At 49.2% G+C, this 19,358-nt stretch overlaps 1 protein-coding gene across 1 annotated transcript; it reads right to left on the minus strand.

Moving 5' to 3' along the window:
• Positions 1-222: 222 nt before the first annotated feature.
• Egr1 (early growth response 1) lies at positions 223-3,987 on the minus strand. The gene is made up of 2 exons (XM_076855996.2): positions 3,375-3,987; positions 223-2,704 (listed from the first exon to the last, which is right to left on the minus strand). The coding sequence occupies exons 1-2, from the start codon at positions 3,679-3,681 to the stop codon at positions 1,377-1,379; spliced, it is 1,635 nt and encodes a 544-aa protein (XP_076712111.1). The 5' UTR covers positions 3,682-3,987; the 3' UTR covers positions 223-1,376.
• Between the last annotated feature and the right edge of the window lie 15,371 nt (positions 3,988-19,358).

Consider the following 19,358-nt stretch of genomic DNA (forward strand, 5'->3'; position numbering starts at 1 on the left):
CCCCTGGGTTCAAACCCTAGTATTATCCACCACCACCACCACCACCCCCCAAAAAAGAAAAGAAAAATTCACTCCAGGGACACAGTGAACATGGTTCAGAATCTTGAGAAAACCTCAAACCTCTCACTAAGAATGCGGAGCCCTTCCCTCAGCCCAGGAAATATACCCACTCACATCTACTTTATTTTCCTTTTAATTTTTCTGAAGGATATACACCACATATCCCATGGGCAATAAAGCGCATTCAATGTGTTTATAAGCCAAACAGTCACTTTGTTTAAGCAAACACAAGTACAAAGTAAAATAAACCACAAAATAATGAACTGCATGTTCATAACATACAAAAATTGCCGCCTACTCAGTAGGTAACTACAACATTCCAACTCCTGAATATATGTATAAATTTACATTTTCAGTTAAAAAAATAGACTTTTGAGAGTTCAGATTTTGTTTTAGATTGTTTTCTTACATTCTGGAGAACCAAGGCTCAGCTCAGCCCTCTTTCTTATTTTGCTCCCAAAGCCTCCCCCAAATCAGCACTCCCTGCCCCCCTTAAGGCTAGAGGTGAGCATGTCCCTCACAATTGCACATGTCAAGCCATCAGCAAGGCGCATCACACAAAAGGCACCAAGACGTGAAACTTTTTAAACCAAGAGGACGGAAGAAAATTTTCAAAAGAAAAGAAAAACCAAACCATATTTTGCCACATGTGAGAGTACAGTCGAGCAATATTTACAAAAAGGTTAACGGAACAACACTCTGACACATGCTCTGATTAATACCTAGGACTGCTGTTTCAAAAAAGCTCCAAACTTATTGTCACAGCATCATCACAAAATAGAGGATCACCATTGGTTTGCTTGGCTTTTCTTCCCCCCACCCCAAGTGAGAATCTAACTCCAAATACAATAGAATATGTAAATTATCTTCACATCAAGAGTACCCCAAGAAAAACAAAATCCATGGCACAGACACTGTACAAGGGTACAGAGCAGGGCTCTATGGGGCCCAAACCCCATTTTGCCAACTTAGTTTTCTAGCATTGAAGGGAGCAAGGGGTCAGGCATACGATGGAGATGATACTGAAATGATTTATCCAATATCCATGCAAATCAAGTTCTTTGGATAGAGGTGAAGAACTTGGACATGGCTGTTTCAGGCAGCTGAAGTCAAAGGGAACAGGAATTAGGGAGGAAGGGGAATCAGGAAGAAAGGATTGTTGGCCAACAGACCTTCCACTCTGAGTAGAGAGGGAGGACTTGGCTCTGAGAACCTCCATCTAGGAGATTCCCCCTCTTTCTCAACCATCTCCTCCTGCTGTCCTTTATGTCTCGTGTTTCTTTTTTCTCCCTTTTCCCTTTGTTTTCATTTTTCCTTCAGCAAATTTCAATTGTCCTGGGAGAAAAGGTTGCAGTCATGTCTGAAAGACCTGTGGAGGCGCTGAAGGAGTTGGTAACAGCCGAGGAAGGGAAGCTGCTGACCTGGGTGGGGAATGCAGGGGGAACCGAGGCATAGGTGGTGGCCACAGAGGGTGAGGGGAAGCCACTGTGCACAGGGGATGGATAGGTTGAGGAGCCAGGAGAGGAGTAGGAAGTGGGCACTGGAGATGGGTATGAGGTGGTGGCAGGGGATGGGTAAGAGGTAGTGACAGGGGATGGGTAAGAGGTAGCAACTGGGGATGAGTAGGAAGAAAGGGAAGAGGTGGCCGAAGAGGCCACAACACTTTTGTCTGCTTTCTTGTCCTTCTGCCGCAAGTGGATCTTGGTATGCCTCTTCCGCTCGTCACTCCTGGCAAACTTTCTCCCACAGATGTCACAGGCAAAGGGCTTCTCGCCTGTGTGGGTGCGAATGTGAGTGGTAAGATGGTCACTGCGGCTGAAGTTGCGCATGCAAATGCGACACTGGAAGGGCTTCTGGCCTGTGTGGATGCGGATGTGGCGAGTGAGCTCGTCGGAACGGGAGAACCTGCGATCACAAGACTCCACTGGGCAGGCATAAGGGCGTTCGTGAGGGGGCGTCTTGCTGGGTCGGTTGGGGTACTTGCGCATGCGGCTTGGTTTGATGAGCTGGGACTGGTAGGTGGTATTGAGGGCCTTTAGGTCCTGAGAGCCCGACTGAGTGGCAAAGGCCTTTATAGTAGAGAGTGGAGTAAGTGAAGGCTGCTGGGTACGGCTCTCTAGGCCCTGGAAGGGCTTCTGATCTGGGGTGCCCAGGCCCAGGTCTCCTTGCTGCTGTGGAAACAGGTAGTCGGGGATCATGGGAACCTGGAAGCCACCCTTGGCAGCAGGGTAGGCAGGAGGAGGGTACTGAAGTGCTGTGCCTGCAGAGCCCGGAAAGGCCTGGCCTTGTGGCTCAGGGAAAATGTCAGTGTTGGGCGTGGGGAAGGTGGGTGCCGCTGAGTAAATGGGACTGCTGTCATTGGATGGCACTGCGCAGCTGAGTGGTGGGCTCTGGGAAGCAGAGGAAGAGGAGGAAGCCGCTGGAGATGGTGCTGAAGATGAGGAGGCCGGTGGGTTGGTCATGCTCACTAGGCCACTAACTAGACTGAAGAGGGGCTCAGGCCACAAGGTGTTGCCACTGTTGGGTGCAGGCTCCAGAGAGAAGCGGCCAGTGTAAGTGATGGGGGGCAGCCGAGTGGTTTGGCTGGGGTAACTTGTCTCTACCATCACCTTCTCATTGTTCAGGGAGATGTCAGGAAAAGACTCTGGCAGGAGAGAGAAAGGGGAGAGGCCTGGTTACTGGAGAACAATCACTGGAGAACAAGGAGGACTTGCTGCCAGGCAAGAGGTCGGCAGGCTACCATTGACTCCTGAGCTGGTTAATAATTGATAGCAGCAGATTGCAATGTTCCTGGACCTGCTCCAGTGGCAGAGCCCGTTTCAACAGCTGACGCAAATACGGAGAATCCCCCTCCACTGCAGCTTCCAGCGCTCCGCAGCAGCGGCTGCTCGGGGTGAGGGATTCCCGCCAGCACCCCCACCGCCAGGGCTAGTGCGCGCCCCCTACTCTGGGCTGCCGGGACATCCCAGGCCACAAATCTCGGCCCTTCCTTGGGGACAGGCAGTAGGCAAGGCAAGCCTTTCAGGAGGGGGATGGGGGCCCAGCACTGCTCATCAAAACAAGCCCTCCCCCCTCTCCACCCACCCACGCAGCTCTAGAGCTCTCCATCCAAAAGCTCAGTCTTCTGCGCACCACTAGGGTAGAGGATGGGGGTTGTCTCCGGGCTTCCTTCTAACACATGCCCCTGGAGATGCGCGAATGGAAGGGAAACCCCGATTGCATCCCTGTGGTACGGGAGCACTCCTGCGGTGAAGGATTGGCCGTCAGAATGGTAGTAGACAAGGGGGCTCATCGTTGGCTAGGCCACTGCTTACCTGCGGTCAGGTGCTCATAGGGCTGCTCGCCTGGCTCCCCCTGAGGGTTGAAGGCGCTGCTGTTGCTGCTGCTGTTGCTGCCGCCCCCTCCACCTCCACCGCCCCCGCTGCTGCTGCTGCTGTTGCTACTGCCGTTGCCCTCTGGGGCCCCGGCAGCACCGAGAAATTGGGGTGCCCCGTTGCTCAGCAGCATCATCTCCTCCAGCTTGGGGTAGTTGTCCATGGTGGGCGAGTGAGGAAAAGAGCCGAACGGGTCGGAGATCTGCAGCGGAGACATCAGCTGCATCTCGGCCTTGGCCGCGGCCATCCCGAACGAGCGGGCTGGAGAGCCGGTGTTGGGGCGGGTGGGCGCAGCCCGGGGATGGAGCCGCCGGGGGGACACACTTGCGGGGGACTAGCCAGGTCACATGCGGGGTGTGGGGTGCACTGGGGAGAATGCAAGTGGAATCCCCAGGTTCGCCTTCGCCGCGGGCTGGTGTGGACGCGGCGCTGCTGCGGAGGCTGGGGCAGGGGCCGGTCCTGCGACGGCGGCGGAAGCTGGCAGCGGCGGGTAGCGGACGGCGGCGGCGGCTCCCCAAGTTCTGCGCGCTGGGATCTCTCGCGACTCCCCGGATCCGCCTCTATTTGAAGGGTCTGGAACAGTACGGATCCGCCTCCGTCGTGACGTACATGGCCATATATGGAAAGCAGGAAGCCCTAATATGGCAGGACCGGCGGGGAGGACCCGGAGTGACGTGAAGCCCCCAGCCAAGAGCGGTGGACACCTACATCCCGCACCCCGGGTCCCGCGACCGCTTTCTCATCCTCAGGGCCCAGGCTTCGGGGAAACCTAGTGCTCGAGCTGCAGCTGGCGCCTCCCGGACTCTAGAGCTTCGGAGTTCCCGACGTTACACCCGCCCCTTCCCTCCTCCTTTTTCCCCTCCTCCCAGAGCCGGAAGCTGCCGGGCCATATCGGGCCACTCCAAATAAGGCGCTGCCCAAATAAGGACTGTTCCGGCGGGGGATCCTTCCTGCTCCTTATATGGCGTTTCCGGGTCGCTGCTGGTTGCTCCCGCGCTCCCTCCCTCCTCCCAACTTCCAAGCCTGGAGACCCAACGCGCAGGAGCCAGGGACGCCCAGGAGGAGAAGGCGCGAGGCGGGTAGCTCTGGGCGCGCGGCTGTTCAGGCGGTCCCCGGGCGTGAGCTGGGCTGGGGAAACCCAGACACCGAGCGGAGGCGAGGGCGAGTTGGGCCGGGGTTCTGCAGCCGTCATCCAGTGCCCGCCCGCCCACCTCAGGGACCGTGGGAGAGAACCCGGAGCTGAGGGGAGGAGCGGCTGAGCAGGCTGGGGCAGAGGCCGCCCAGGATGGGCGGGGCCCTGACCCCGGGCCTCGACCAATAACAAGGCGACTTTCCAGAAGTCGCTAGGGAAACTGAGGCTAGGAAATTATGGCCACATGGTTCTTGAGAGACTGCGTAGCAGTCTTCTTCCCCGCTATCTGCCAATGGGCTGGGGCTGTAAGGGCTTGGGGTCTTCTATACCCCACCCAGAACCTAAGGCTGCTCCCTGGACCCTGCTGGAAAAGAACCCACCTTTGGGGGGCAGGAAGAAGGAATTCGTTTGCCCCAGGACAGTCCTGAGTCCTATTCCCACCAGCTTTTGATGGATGGGCACTTCCCCACATTTATCTAATCCCGATGGAGGCGGGGCGGACCCTGCAGGATTCTAAAGAAGGGCTTCCCTAAGGGCTGCCTGGGGACCCCAAGCTTAGCGCGAACAGAGGACGTGCTTAGCGGCTTGGTGCTGCCCCCTAGAGGTCCCCTTGCCAGCTCCTTTACCCGGCCCCTGGCCGAGCGGGCTCTTCCGCCGCCTCCTCACTTGCCCTCGCGGCTGCTGTGCTGGGCGCTGAGCCAGGCCGGGGGAGCCTTAGACGCAGTGAGCGAGAACTGAGCAGGCGCCACTGTCTGGGCTCTCCCTGCAGTCCCTGGGGAGGCCGCTACTGCCAAAGCGCCCAGACTCCGGGATAACACTTCCCTCCTCGAGCCAGGCCAAGGGCGCGGAGAGGGGTGGGTGCTGGGAAAACGATTTCCGCAGGTCTACAGGGAGCAAGACGTAAACAGGGAAGCCCTCCCCGCCCCCACCACACAGTCAAATGCGCATCCCTAGGGGAACAAGGATTCTGGGAAGAGAAGGTTCCTGCTCTAGCTCTGAATTTTGTGGGGAGGTGGCGTTTTAATTTAAAAAGAAAGGAGGTAATGCATGTGAGCGAGGGTGTTGACACTGGAGGGAAGCGGTTGGGTCAGGGTCTTCATGAGCCCCAACAGCCTCAGAACACCGGGTTTAAATGAGCATTCCTGAAACAGAGACTCTGGGCTTCATCCCTCTGAATTTGTCCTCTGCCACTGCCCCCTCCGCCGCCTCATTTTCTTATAAAATCAACTTACAGAATCCCGCAGTGATCCGAGATTCTTGTATTTGAACTCCTGGTCCTAAGAGCTAGGGCAAGGTGAGGGGCCCACTCCCATTGTTATCTACCTCCTGTTGTAGGGCAGGAGGGCCAGGCCAGAGAGGATCAGATGGTCCCCGTGTCTGCATGTCCATTTGTCACTCTAAGGTGGGTTACACTGGCCAAGCTTTTTGTATCTCACTCTTTTCAACTGTAAAATGGAGTTAATATTCATGATATTCACAGAGTGGATTATTGTGAAGACTGAAATTTACATGGGCTGCCATCTGTTAAATCCCAGAGCACAGTGCCTGTCTTGCAGTTGGCATTCCATAAACAGTGGCTATTGTTATTTTCAGGAGCATGGGACACACAGCATCACCCACCATTCACCCATGCATTTTGAGCCTCCAAGTTAACCCCAGTGATGATGATGATGATGATGATTCTTCTCCTCCTCCTCCTCCTCCTTCTTCCCCTAAATATTCTTTTTAGTTGTAGATTCACACTATATTTTTATTTATTTATTTTTATGTGATGCTGAGACTCCGAATCCTGTGTCTCACATGCACCAGGCAAGCCTTCCACCACTGAGCTACACAACCCCAGCACCCCCAGTGATTCTTTTCTGAAAAGTTGTGCTGATTTGGAAAAATCATTCCAGTCTTGACACAAGATCTTGTCCCTAAGAGGAAATCTATTTTTTTTTTTTTTTTACAGAATATCCTATCCTAGAGCAGAATATTTCAGTCTTGACTGGGCAGCAGAATCACCAGTCGGGCTCTGGAAAGGAAAGACCAACAGAATCACAATCTGTAAGTGACAGCACTAAGCAAACACCTCAGCCTAGGATCCTTGTGCTGTCTCTGGGGAGCTGCCCAGAGAACATCTTACTCCCCATGCCAGGGCAAACCAATTCCCCAATGATTCTAATGTGCAACCTGACCTGAAATGTTTTCAGGTTCTTGCTGAAGCTGGACACCAGAAGTCATCACAGTCTACATCTTTGGTTTTGCATGCCCAATATCACCACCCTTTTGTTGGTAACTATTTTGCAGCCAGCAACTTCTGTTGGAACCACCCCAATTCATGTGGTTGGGGAAAGATAGGCACATTCAAAATCTAAGAGTAAATCTATAATCTAGGCCTGGCCATCCATCTAGGATGCTCTAGAAGAATTGCATTTCCTTCGTCATAGATTGAGTCACAATGGGCACATGACCCAAACTAGGGAAATGAGAATCATTTCTGGACTCTTGGGAAAGAATTTTCTTTCCTTGGTGGTAGTCAACCAATAGAACTAAAGACTGAGCCTGGTACAGTGGCACACACCTGTAATCCCAGCAGCTGGAGGAGCTGACATAGGAGGATTATGAGTTCAAAGCCAGCCTCAGTAATGTCGAGGTGCTTAGCAACTCAGTGAGACCCTGTCTCTAAATAAAATACAAAATAGGGCTGGGGATGTGGCTCAGTGGTTGAGTGAGTGCCCCTAAATTCAATCCCAGGTAAACAAACCCCCAATAATCCCCCCTCAAAAAAAAAAAAAAAAAAAAAAAAGAATGTAAACCTGGAGTGTATCTTGTCCTCTGGACTGGAGAGCCTGCTTAAGAATGAAGCCAATGCATAGGAAGTCAGCAGAGATATGCATGAGAGTAAATGCCTGCATGTGACCTGTGCTTTTTAGTTTTGCAGGTCATTTCCTTTTTTTATTCAATAAAATCAACAGCCTCAGTTTGGTTTCTGTTACTTGTAGCCCAATAGGTTCCTTTTTTTTTTTTTTTTTTTCTGTACCATGGATTGAACCCAGGGGTGCTTAACCACTGAGCCATGTCCCCAGTCCTTTTTAAAATTATTATTTTGAGACAGGGTCTCACTAAGTTTCTGAAAGCCTTGCTAAGTTGCTGAGGCTGGCTTTGAACTTGTGATCCTTCTGCCTCAGCCTCCTGAGTTGCTGAGATTATAGGCATATGCCATTGCACCCAGATCAGATTCCAATTAATATACCCTTTAATGACAACAATCAAAAACTTCTCTGAGGAGTTACTGTTGGCAAGATCTGGGAATAAGGTCTATGACTTAGATCCCTGCCTTTAGGAGCTTGCAAACTTGGGTAGAAGGGAACCTGAATTATGTGTTACAAGAAAATTAAGAATAGGAAGAAAGGAGTTTTATTAGTCACCAAAAGTTGGTGTCACTAAGAGACATAAGGGATAAAAGGAGGAAAACATTCCAGGGTTCTAGAAAAAGAGCAGAGTCAAAGAAATTTTGGAGAAAAAAGAACATGATATGGACCTACCGATCTTTGGTGGGGACGTGAAAAGTTGTTTCTGGTTAGGCTTGGGGGTAAAGTGGCCAGGAGGGCCCATGGGTGGTCTGTTTGGAGAAAATGGGGTGTAAAGTGGGGAAACAGGCTGGAGTAGAGGGTTTCTATTGGAAAGTGGCAGAGGTAAGGTTAAATAAAACTAATTTTTTGTTGTTGTTTTTTGCAATGCTGAGGATCAAACCCAGGGCATAGAGGATGTTAGGGAAGTACTCTACTAGTGAGTTCTATCCCAAGCTCATGCAATGCTAAGTCTTACAGAGTCTTTGTCCTTGTGGAAGCTACTAGTCAATAAAATAGATCAAAAATAAATAATTATGCAAATAAGAAGAATAATTCCATATTATAGTAAGTACAATTCATATACTCTGGAGGTGAGTGAAGGCATCTTGGAGGAGGCCAGGTAGACAATAGCCTTGCAAAGTCCGTAAGAGACATAAATTGAGCCATGATCAGAGTGGACAGTGAGAATGTCCAGGGTTAAACTGTACCCCTCCATCCTCACTCTCTCCTATTTTACCTTGAGGCTCATTCATGGAAGTGGGCTTTCTTAACTGTGTCCAGCTCCATGGCAGAAGCCCCTGTAAGACAGCTTCTGCTGGGATCCATGAGAGGAGCTGAGCTCATCGCCCTGCACATTGCCCAGGCTGTAACCCTCTGTGGAGAGGCAGTTAGCAAGAAGGTCAACCTAAAATTTGCCCCCTGGAGAGATTTATGTTGCTGACCTGGCTTCTTAGCAGCTGTGCTACGGGCATCCCCACTGTAATCTGCCTTTTGGCCAATGGCACACTTAAGCTTGTTGTGATTGGGGCAGTGGGAGAGGGGAGGAGACATAGTAAAAAGAATTGGCCCCTCCCAAGGAACCAAATCTCAGCTTGGGCTTGTCAGTATCCAACTTGTGCCTAAAAACCCAGATGGAACAACTGGCCTTGGGCCTATGGGAAACCATGTTGAAGGTAAGGAAGGCTCTGAGCCACTCCTGCACCCTGGTCTGAGGGGCTACTGGGCCTCAAGGGATGGTAAGGGATGACCTGGGGTTCTCAAAATTGCTGGCCAGGTGACTGGTGCAAGGAGCCCTATGGAGGGAGGCCCTGGGAAGGTCTACAAAATGGAGAGGAGGAGAAGGTAGAAGTGAGAGAAGGGGCTTGCCCACACAGCTGAAGCTCCAGGAGAAAGCCAGTGCAGCTATCTTGTCCCAGACACCCAACCCAGGGTTTAGCAGGTGTAGCTTTCAGAGGAAAACAAGTCCCTTTTTCCATTGCCGCTTCCTCCTCCCAGCACTGTGCTACGTCAGCACCCACATGTGCTGCTCGTTGTGGTTTGCCACCACTGTGGTTGTCCCAGGGCTCAGGAAATGACTCTTTTTTGGGTTCTATCTGGGTTGCCTGTCACACTTTCCGATGCCTGATGGGCTTCACTGGAAACATGGGGGGCTTAGCCTTGAATGGGTCTAGGGGCAGCTCCATCTTGAGGAGGATTTGGCTGCTTGAGTCAAGTCCTCAGAGTCTACCTCAGGACCACTATGCCAAACAATTAGGTTAGGCCTAAAATATTATAACTTGGGGGGTGGTTGGCACAGTAATCTGTCTTCAAGAGAGCCTATAAGGGGAAGAAGGGCAGATGAGGGGTCGGTCTGAATACTTAGGTAGGGCTGTCTGGGTCTCCTCTGCCTGAGGGTGCCTTGCAGATTCAGAAAGAGCTGCTGCCTGTCCTTGGATGTCATTCCCTCTGCCCTGATCTGGGTAGCCCCTCTCCCAGGTCTGAGGCTGGCAGGATCCTGGGATCAGAGTACAATCCAGCCTGTGGTGGCTTCTTTGCTCCCCCTACCCCCTGCTGAATGTGCAGCAAAGCCAGCCCGCTGCAGAAATCTCTGGAAGCTCGCTGGGCAGGAGAGGGAGGGGAGCATTACATAAGAGCCCACTGATGTGCAGGAAGTTGAGAGCAGCCTTTAGATTAGAAAGGCAGCGTTTCCATCCAGCACAGAAAGGCAGGAATAGCAACAGCAGTTATTTCTGGCCCCTCACCACCACCCAGTTCTGGGGCTGCTCAGCTTCTTGGTGGGTGAGCTTAGACTCTGCAGCCCTGGCAGGAGGGGGAGGGTGGGAGGAGACAGGCAACCTCTGGGATTACCCCATTCTGGCAGTGGCCTCACCCATCCCCATGCTAACAAACCCCAGCATGCTGGGGAAACTAACAGTATCAGTGATGCTTATTTCCTCTGGTTTTCCTTAATCTCTGGATGCATTCACCTTGCCCACCTTGACCCCAGCATCCATTTACTATGGGACAAGCTCTGTGCTAAACACTCAGACAGGTTTTTGTCTTCACTATTGCTTACGAGGAAGGGACTATTCTCATCCTTTTATCATGGAGAGGAAACATGCTCAAAGAGGGCAGGTAAGATCAACAGTGGAGCCAGAATTTCAATCCAGACAGTCTGACTTCAGAATCCTCTGGATGAACCAAGAACTGTTTTTTGGGGTCCTCTAATGGATCAGTCAGATTTTTCACTTGGAAAGGATCTTAAGTCAAGTCAGAGAGGGGGAATAGACAAGTGAACAGCTCTTTCTACTCATTCATTACTCATTTATTTAATATTATCTCTGCTGTATGCATTAAAGACAGAGAATTAAGGATAGTCTTTTCTCTCTTTCTCTCTCTCTCTCTTTTTTTCTTTTTTTGTACCAGGGATTGAACCCAAGAGTGTTTAACCACTGAACCGCATCCCCAGCCCTTTTTATTTTTATTTTTTATTTTGAGACCGGGTTTCGCCAGGTGGCTTAGGGCCTTGATAAATTGCTGAGGCTGGCTTTGAACTTTGATCCTCCTATCTCAGCCTCCCCAGCCACTGGAATTCAGACATGCATCTTCTCTCACAGCCTAATGGGGGAGACAGAGAAGTAAATAAGCAACGACAGACATGTGACTCATGCTCTCATGAGTCATATGAGTGGAAGCCCCTAATTCATCTTCCAACCACTGAAGTGCTTCCCAGGCAATCAGAGAGCCAACTTGCAATTTTATAATAATCAAAGGAGGATGGGTGGGGAAGGGCAGATGGTGAGACCAGTGGACAACCAGGCCAAAGTCCAGGAGAGAGGGGGAGGTCTGGATGCATCAGTACCAGTTATCACAGGGGCCCCCAAAGGGGCCTCCCACTCAGAAGCTGAAAGACTCCTAGAAAAATTGACACCTAAATTCACTGACAGGCAGCTCAGCCCAAAGGACCATTCATCTCTCTTGGTACAGTGATAATGGGTGCTTGGGAGGCTGGATGGAAGGGGCTCTCTTCTTTCCTTCTTCAACCTCTTACCATTTTTTTCCATATGGGAATGCTGTTTTAGGGCAAAGTCAAAATAAGTGTGTAGAGAGGAAGCTGGCAGCTTGCACCAGAATGAAGAACTTCTGTCCAGTTGATCACATTGACAAGTAGCAGTAGAAGGGAGAGTCAGCTGTTGTCCCCAGGTCATTTGTGGAAAAATCTATGTCTGCGGCAAATGGAGGGGGTCTTTGGAACTTAAAGGACCCAGTTCCTCTCTAGTTCAGTTGCCTAGAAGGACAACATGGCTGGATGACAATGTCTTAAACTGACATTGGATATATCTTTTAAATTTAAATTTGATTAATTAATGTTCATTTTTGGGCTGGGATAGCTCAGTGGAAGGATGCTATAGAGGGAATTTAATGCCATTGAATTATACACATAATGTTCACATGGTTCATCCATATTGTAACATGTATCAAAATTTTATTTTATTTATTTATTTTTTTTGTGGTGCTTGGGAATTAAATCCAGGGCCTTGTGCATGCAAGGCAAGCACTCTACCAACTGAGCTATATCCCCAGCCCTCATTCCTTTTTTCAGGATTTTTTTGGTAGTTGTAGATGGACAGAATGCCTGTATTTATTTTTATGTGGTGCTGAGGATTGACCCCAGTGCCTCATACATGCTATGCAAGTACTCTGCCACTAAACCCCAGCCCAAAATTTCATTTCTTTTTAAGACTGAATAATATTCCAAGTGTATATATATTTTGGCTATTGTGAATAATGCTGCTGAAAATTGGTGTATAAGTTTGTAGACTCAGAGTTTTAATACATCATCTAGAGTAATAATCTTTAACTATGGACAAAGGTATTAAATTCAGATTTAGAAGAATTTTTAGAAGAATTTGGGGCTGGGGTTGTGGCCCAGAGGTAGAGCGCTTGCCTACCATGCATGAGGCACTGAGTTTCATTCTCAGCACCAGATAAAAAATATATATATATATAAAAAGAAGAATTTTGTAGTTTTCCACTACCAGTGACCAAAGCAGTAGCAGCAGCATATCTTTTTCTGGAGATTATATATATATAATCTATAAGTGACAGCACTAAGCAAACATCTCAGCCTAGGATCCTTGTGCTGTCTCTGGGGAGCTGCCCAAAGAACATCCTCCTCCCCATTCTAGGGCAAACCAGTTCCCCAACGATTTTAATGGGCAAGCTGACCTGAAATATCATACACACACACACACACATACACACACACACACACACCTGGGATTGACCCCAAGGGTGCTTTTTCACTGAGCCACATCCTCAGCTCTTTTTATTATTTTGACACAGGGTCTCACTAAATAGCTTAGGGTCTCACTAAGTTGCTGAGGCTGGTTTCAAATTTATAATCCTCCTGCCTCAGCCTCCCAAGTTTCTGGGATAACAGGTGTGCACTACCTCACCTTGCTATATATTTTTTCTTAGGGTCTCACTATGCTGGCCATTGTGGTCTTGAATTCCTGAACACAAGTGGTCCTTTCACCTCAAGCCTTCCAAATAGGAGGGACTACAAGTGCATGTCATCATGCCTGGCTGCATAGTTTTAATAACCAAAGACCCTTCTGCTCCCCTCTGATCCCATCCTGACTGAGAATATGCCCAATGGCTCCTCTGGTTTAGGAAAGTGTCTTTCTAGATCCCACTGGGGTCAGAATTCTGGGTGGTTTATTTTTAGGAGCAGGTGGGGGGATTCATGGTTTTCTCTGGGATTCTGGCTAGGTTTGCCACCATCTCCCAACCCCAAACCTAGCCTTCTCCTTACCCTGGCAACATCCAGGCTGTCTCACTTTTTCTCTCCCAGGCTAAATTGGGAGTGTGAAGCTGCTCTTCTTCCCAATTTAGCATTTGAATTAAAGTGAGAACTGAATGTGGCTGGAAAGCTGACTCCCATCTGTGTGTGAAAGAAGGAAAAGGGGAGCGAGCGTGGGCACCTGCTGGGGGAATCAGAGCAAGGACAGCTTCTGTGTAGCTCAGACATCCATCTTCAGGTACAGGCAAGCAACTCAGCAGAGGGAGCTGAGCTTTGAAGGTTGTTTTTCCAGGCGTGAGAGAATGCTGCAGGGATATCATTCAAACAATCCACGAAAATGTGCTGAGTGCTTATTGTGTGTCAAGCTAGATGTTAGAGAAATGGTGGTGAACCAGCTGGACCCATTGCCTATGCTGGGCATTCAGTCTGGTGGGGAAATAGATTTGAAAACAGGCGATAACCAAATAGGTTGATGGGTGCTGTCAGCAAGTGGCAGATGCTTGGAGGGGGCATCTGACAGCTTGGTGATGGGGCAGCGGGTGTTTCTGAGTGAAGATTTGCACTGCTCCGGGGAGCTGACCTGGTGAAATAGGAAGGAAAACAAGGGTGCACCTGCAAAGATTTTTGAGTGGGTGTGGCTTCTGCAGAGCCGGGGCTCCTACTGGGTGAGTTGGCTCCAGAGCTTTTATTGCCTCCTCCTCTCCTCTCTACCCTTCTCTCCTTTCTTCCTAGAGAACAAACCAGATGAAATGACCAGGGCCAGAGAAGTCTGCAGGCACATGAGTGCCTTGTGCTTAGGCTCCAAATAGTCCATGTGGGTCCTGGAAGGCTGCAGTCAACTGAGTTGATCACTTAGAAAGCTGGATCTGATAGGTTCAATATGGACACGGAACATAAGAAATGGCATCTGGATCTCAACATGAGAACCAAGGGGTCAGGAAGCCGCTCTGCTTGCTTTAGCTTACCACATCCTCCCCAGGAGGCTGGCTGAGTTGATCTCTGGGGTTTCTTCCTCTTAGTTAATGGGACAGAGTCATGATTGTGGCTGAGATGAGATTGGGTAGAGATCTTGGCAAAGAAAGACCCTATGTTGTAGGGACAGGAAAGAGCTGTCTGGGGAGCCATGCATTTCCCTGTCAGCACTCAAGTTTCCAATGATAGACACAGCTTAGGGATGCTGGTATAAAACTCGCCATCAATATTTCAAGCAGCATTATTTATTGATCACTCATCTGGCTGGGACAGAAAAACAGTGTAATTAATCAAGGATGCAGGGCTGGTGGGATCAGTTTGGGAGACAGGTCAGAGAAAGATAGGTCACTGAGAAGCCCCACCCTTAGCCCCTGCAAGAATACTTGGGGATTCCAGAGTTTGGGGACTAGGGACTTAGTATTTCTCTTTCAACTCCACAGTACTCTGGATGAAAACAAGGGCAGGGAAGTCTGAAGCAGGTCTCAAGAGGCCATCTTGGCCAAGTCCGGGGAACACTGCAGCCAGGTGAGCTTCCTTTCTCCTGAACCCAACCCCCACTTTAGCCCCTTTTCACTCCTGATCAATAAATAGCTCCATCAGCCTTTCCAGATGTCATTTCAGAAGCTCAGGTTGGAACCCTTGGTCTGTAGGTTTTCCCAGGGTCAGCCTGGCAATTTCCCTGCTCCCTGCTCCAGGGAGGGTACCTGACCCTGGCCACAAAACGGTGCTTTCTAGGTCTGACCACCTCTGGTGGGGAGTTGGCAGAAGGTGTGCACACATGCTGGACTTAGGCAGAGATTTCTTGAGAATCCACAGCCGTTTACCTGCAAGAGATACACTTTATCAGCCTCGCACTCCACGCAGAGGAGTAGGAGGCACTCTGTTCACCAGTCTTGAGCAACTGACTGCAGGAGGATTGTCCTCTATAGTCTCAGAATCCCACATTGGGAGGAAGCAGCTCCACCTAGTGGCCTTTCCCTTCCTTGCAGCCAGTCCTCTCATCCCTGGCTCTAGCCCACAGATGGGACAGGTAGGACTGACAGGACCCAAACTGAAACTGATGCCCAGCTCTAAGAATTTGGGGTGCCCTTCTTCTCCTGGCAGGCATAATTCATCACAGAGGAAAAAATGGGGGGATTTGGGATGAAGATGATGCATTGTCTGAAATTTAAGGTAAAGTGGAAGGGTACAGAGGCTTTTGACCTGGAAATAGCTTGTCTATCATGCAGGATGCCACAGATCCCAGGATGCCACCTGGCTCAAAGCCCACAAACCCCTCCCACCTCTGACTGCCTCCTTCCAGGCGGAGCCTGGGCTCTGCTCTGCTAATCAAGTGAGAGCTGGACAACCTGATAGAGCTTCTGGCTTTCCTCTGACATCACAGCTTGGAAATCCCATTTTAAACGGGTTCTCTGGGTGTGGGGAGGAGGGGCCTGCTGTAGTGGCTCCAGGCCTGAGGCAGTCCTAGCTTGGGACCTCAGGTGGCTGCATGCACACAGTGCTAGATCCAAGCCCGAGCCCCTATTCCAAAGCTAGTACCTCTCAAAAACCCCTGGTGACCCAGGAAGTGATCTAATATCCTCCACCTGGTTCTGGCCATAAATCTTTGTTCTGACATCTCTTTTCCATTCCTTTGGCCTGGAGAGATCTATTGAGGCAAAAAGGAGAGGAAAGGTAGTTTAAGGGAATGAGGGGACAACAAAGGTTCACCTAGACCCAGATGTGTCTCATCAGCCCACCTCCTCCCAGGAACCTTTCTATACCTTCTTTCTGTCACTCTCCAGTTCTCTTCTCCTCCCCTGCACCATGGGGGGCAGGCCCTAGCCCAGAGTTCTGGAAGCCTGAGTGTTTCCATGGCAACAGACCAATGAGCTTGGAAATGCTCCTTTTGACACAAGGAAACTCAGATGTGCCTGGAGAGCCTGGCAATACAGAATTTGGCAATGACCTCCTTAGTCATTGTGGGTACAAACATGTACCTGAGTATGAGCATGTGTGTGTGTGTGTGTGTGTGTGTGTGAGAGAGAGAGAGAGAGAGAGAGAGAGAGAGAGAGAGAGAGAGAGAGAGAGAGAAGCTGCTAATGAGATTTAGGTAGAGAGCTTAACCTGGTTTCCTGGCCATATGGTAACTACTAGTGTGGGGCCACAGAATCTTACTCTATGAGGATATTTCTAGAACGAATCTCTCCCTGAGTTCAATCCTGGCATCTTTCTGTCTGTCTCTTTTTGGTGGGGGGCAGTTACCATGGATTGAACTCGGGGGTATTCCACCACTGAGCCACATCCTCAGCCCTATGTTGATTTATTTAGAGACAGGGTCTCACTGAGTTGCTTAGCACCTCACGTTTGCTGAGGATGGCTTTGAACTCTGGATCCTCCTGCCTCAGCCTCCTGGGCTGCTGGGATTACAGGTATGTGACACCATGCCTGGCCTTTCTCTTATTTTGAATAGAGAAAGAGACCAAGTTGCTCAGGGGTCAGTGGTGAAAGGGATGGCCTTCAGAGAGCTGGTTTCTTTTGGAGGAATCCAGGAAAGAAACAAGGGACCTACCCCCACTATAACCTCAGTTCAGAAGGTTCTTGGTAGCTTGGCTCAAATGTGGTACATGTATGGCTGGGGATATAGCTCAGGGGTTAGAGTGCTTACCTAGTATGCAAAAGGCCCTGGGTTCAATCCTCAGCATCACCAAAAAAAAAAAAAAAAAAAAAGAGGCAGGTGGACATAAGAAATCCTTGTGCAGGGATATTTTGCCAAACCTGGGGAGCCTGGCCTCTATCTCACCCCCAGGTCTGTTTCCTCCATTTTCCTACCACAGGCTGAGCTATTATTTCTCTTTCTGCCCTCTCTCCCTCCAAGCTCTTTTCTTTTGCTAATTTCTCTGCAGTCACAGTGTCTGCCATTCTTTCCCTTCTCCTGGGTTTTGGCCTTCCAGGCTCTCATGCTCAGCCAACTGTGTTTCCCAGGCCCTACAGCCTCCCTTCTCTCTTCCAGCCTAGCCCAGCACTTCAGGGCTCTGTCCCTCTCTTTGGTGATACTACATTGAGCTCTCCTTAGGTCCTAGCCCAGCCCATAAGTGTCTTGTTTCCCTTGTTTGTTCCCAAGGCGAAAGGGGCTGGTTCTTCCACAGTCCATCTTATCTTCCTGTTCTCTGCCCCTTTCCTCTACCCCCCCTTCAATATTTCTGACCTTTCCAGACACTGTGACCACATATTCTAGCACCACCCAGCAGGTCCCATGTCCTACCTATCTCCCCTGGGGCTTCATTGGGGTCTCTGTCCTTAGAGCTTACATCTGGCACTTTCTGTGTGACATCAGAGGATCTACTGGAGTCTTGAGACAGGATTCTGAATGAAAAGACAATTCTCACGGGCCCTCTTAGATACCTGGCTTTATCTTGAACACCAAAACCATTTTCTCAGACAGAACCAACCCAAGAGTGTCTCTTCCCTAGAGATCAGTGTTAATTGGGTTCACAGTCTGGCCTTTTTCATTTCCTACCACCCCTCCCCAAAGCTGGGCCTGTTTCTCACTGGGAGTCCTTTCAACCTGTGTACTGGGTGGGTCAAGAACAATACAGAGCTACTGTATTTTACATCTTAAATTTCTTTTTCTTTTTATTTATTTATTTTTAATTTTAATTTTTTTAGTCATACATGACAGTAGAATGCATTTTGATATATAATACATACATGGAATGTACATACATCAATCATATTGTCTATTCTATTCTGCTGCCCTTCCTTTCCTCATATTCCTCCCCTCCTCTCCCATCCTTTCTCTCTATCCAATCTAATGTGACACACTTTTTTTTCTTTTTCTCATTACAACATCATATATGTGTTCTATATAACAATGAGGTTCTCCTTTCATCTTCTGTGCAACTCCCCTTCTCCCTCTTTTTTCCCTCCCACCTCTCTTCCCTATTTAGTGGTAGTCTTCTTCTCATGCTCTTCCTCCCTATCCCATTTTGAGTCACCCCCCTTATATCAGAGAAGACATTCGGCATTTGTTTTTTAGGGATTGGCTAACTTCACTTAGCATAAACTGCTCTAATGCCATCCATTTGCCTGCAAATGCCATGATTTTATTATTTTTTAGTGCTGAGTAATATTCCATTGTGTATAAATGCCACATTTTTTAAATCCATTCATCTATTGAAGGGCATCTAGCTTGGTTCCACATTCTAGCTATTGTGAATTGTGCTGCTATAAACATTGATGTGGCTGTATCCCTGTAGTATGCTCTTCTTAGGTCTTTTGGGTATAGTCCGAGAAGGGGAATAGCTGGGTCAAATGGTGGTTCCATTCCCAGCTTTCCAAGGAATCTCCATACTGCTTTCCAAATTGGCTGCACCAATTTGCAGTCCCACCAGCAATGTATGAGTATACCTTTTTCCCCGCATCCTCACCAGCACTTATTGTTGTTTGACTTCATAATGGCTGCCATTCTTATTGGAGTGAGATGGTATCTTAGTTTTAATTTGCATTTCTCTGATTGCTAGAGATGGTGAGCATTTTTTCATGTATTTGTTGATTGATTTAAATTTCTTTTTAAACATTTTTTTTAGTTGTTGTGGACCTTTATTTGTATGCGGTATTGAGAATTGAACCCAGTGCCTCACACATGCTAGGCAAGTTCTGTACCACTGAGCTTAAAACTCCAGCCCCATCTTAAATTTCTTTTTTTATTATTTTTATTTTTGGGGGACCAGGGATTGAACTGAGGGGCACCCTACCATTGAGCCACATCCCCAGCCCTCTTTTGTATTTTATTTAGAGACAGGGTCCCACTGAGTTGCTTAGGGACTCATTTTTTTTTTAATTTTTATTTTTTTAGTTGCAGATGGACACAATACCTTTATTTTTATGTGGTGCTGAGTATTGAACCCAGTGCCTCACATGTGCCAGGCGCGTGCTCTACCATTGAGCCACAACCCCATCCCCTAGGGCCTTATTTTTGCTGAGGCTGGCTTTGAACTCGTGATCCTCTTGTCTTAGCCTCCCAAGTCACTGGGATTACAGGTGTGTGCCATTGCTTTCCACGGGTTTTACATATTCTCTGTATTCTTATTAGGTCAAAAAATAATGAGCAGGGCTGGGGATGTGGCTCAAGCGGTAGCGCGCTCGCCTGGCATGTGTGCGGCCCGGGTTCGATCCTCAGCACCACATACAGACAAAGATGTTGTGTCCGCCAAATA

Source organism: Callospermophilus lateralis, chromosome 5, assembly GCF_048772815.1.
Source record: "Callospermophilus lateralis isolate mCalLat2 chromosome 5, mCalLat2.hap1, whole genome shotgun sequence".
Lineage (NCBI taxonomy): Eukaryota > Metazoa > Chordata > Mammalia > Rodentia > Sciuridae > Callospermophilus > Callospermophilus lateralis.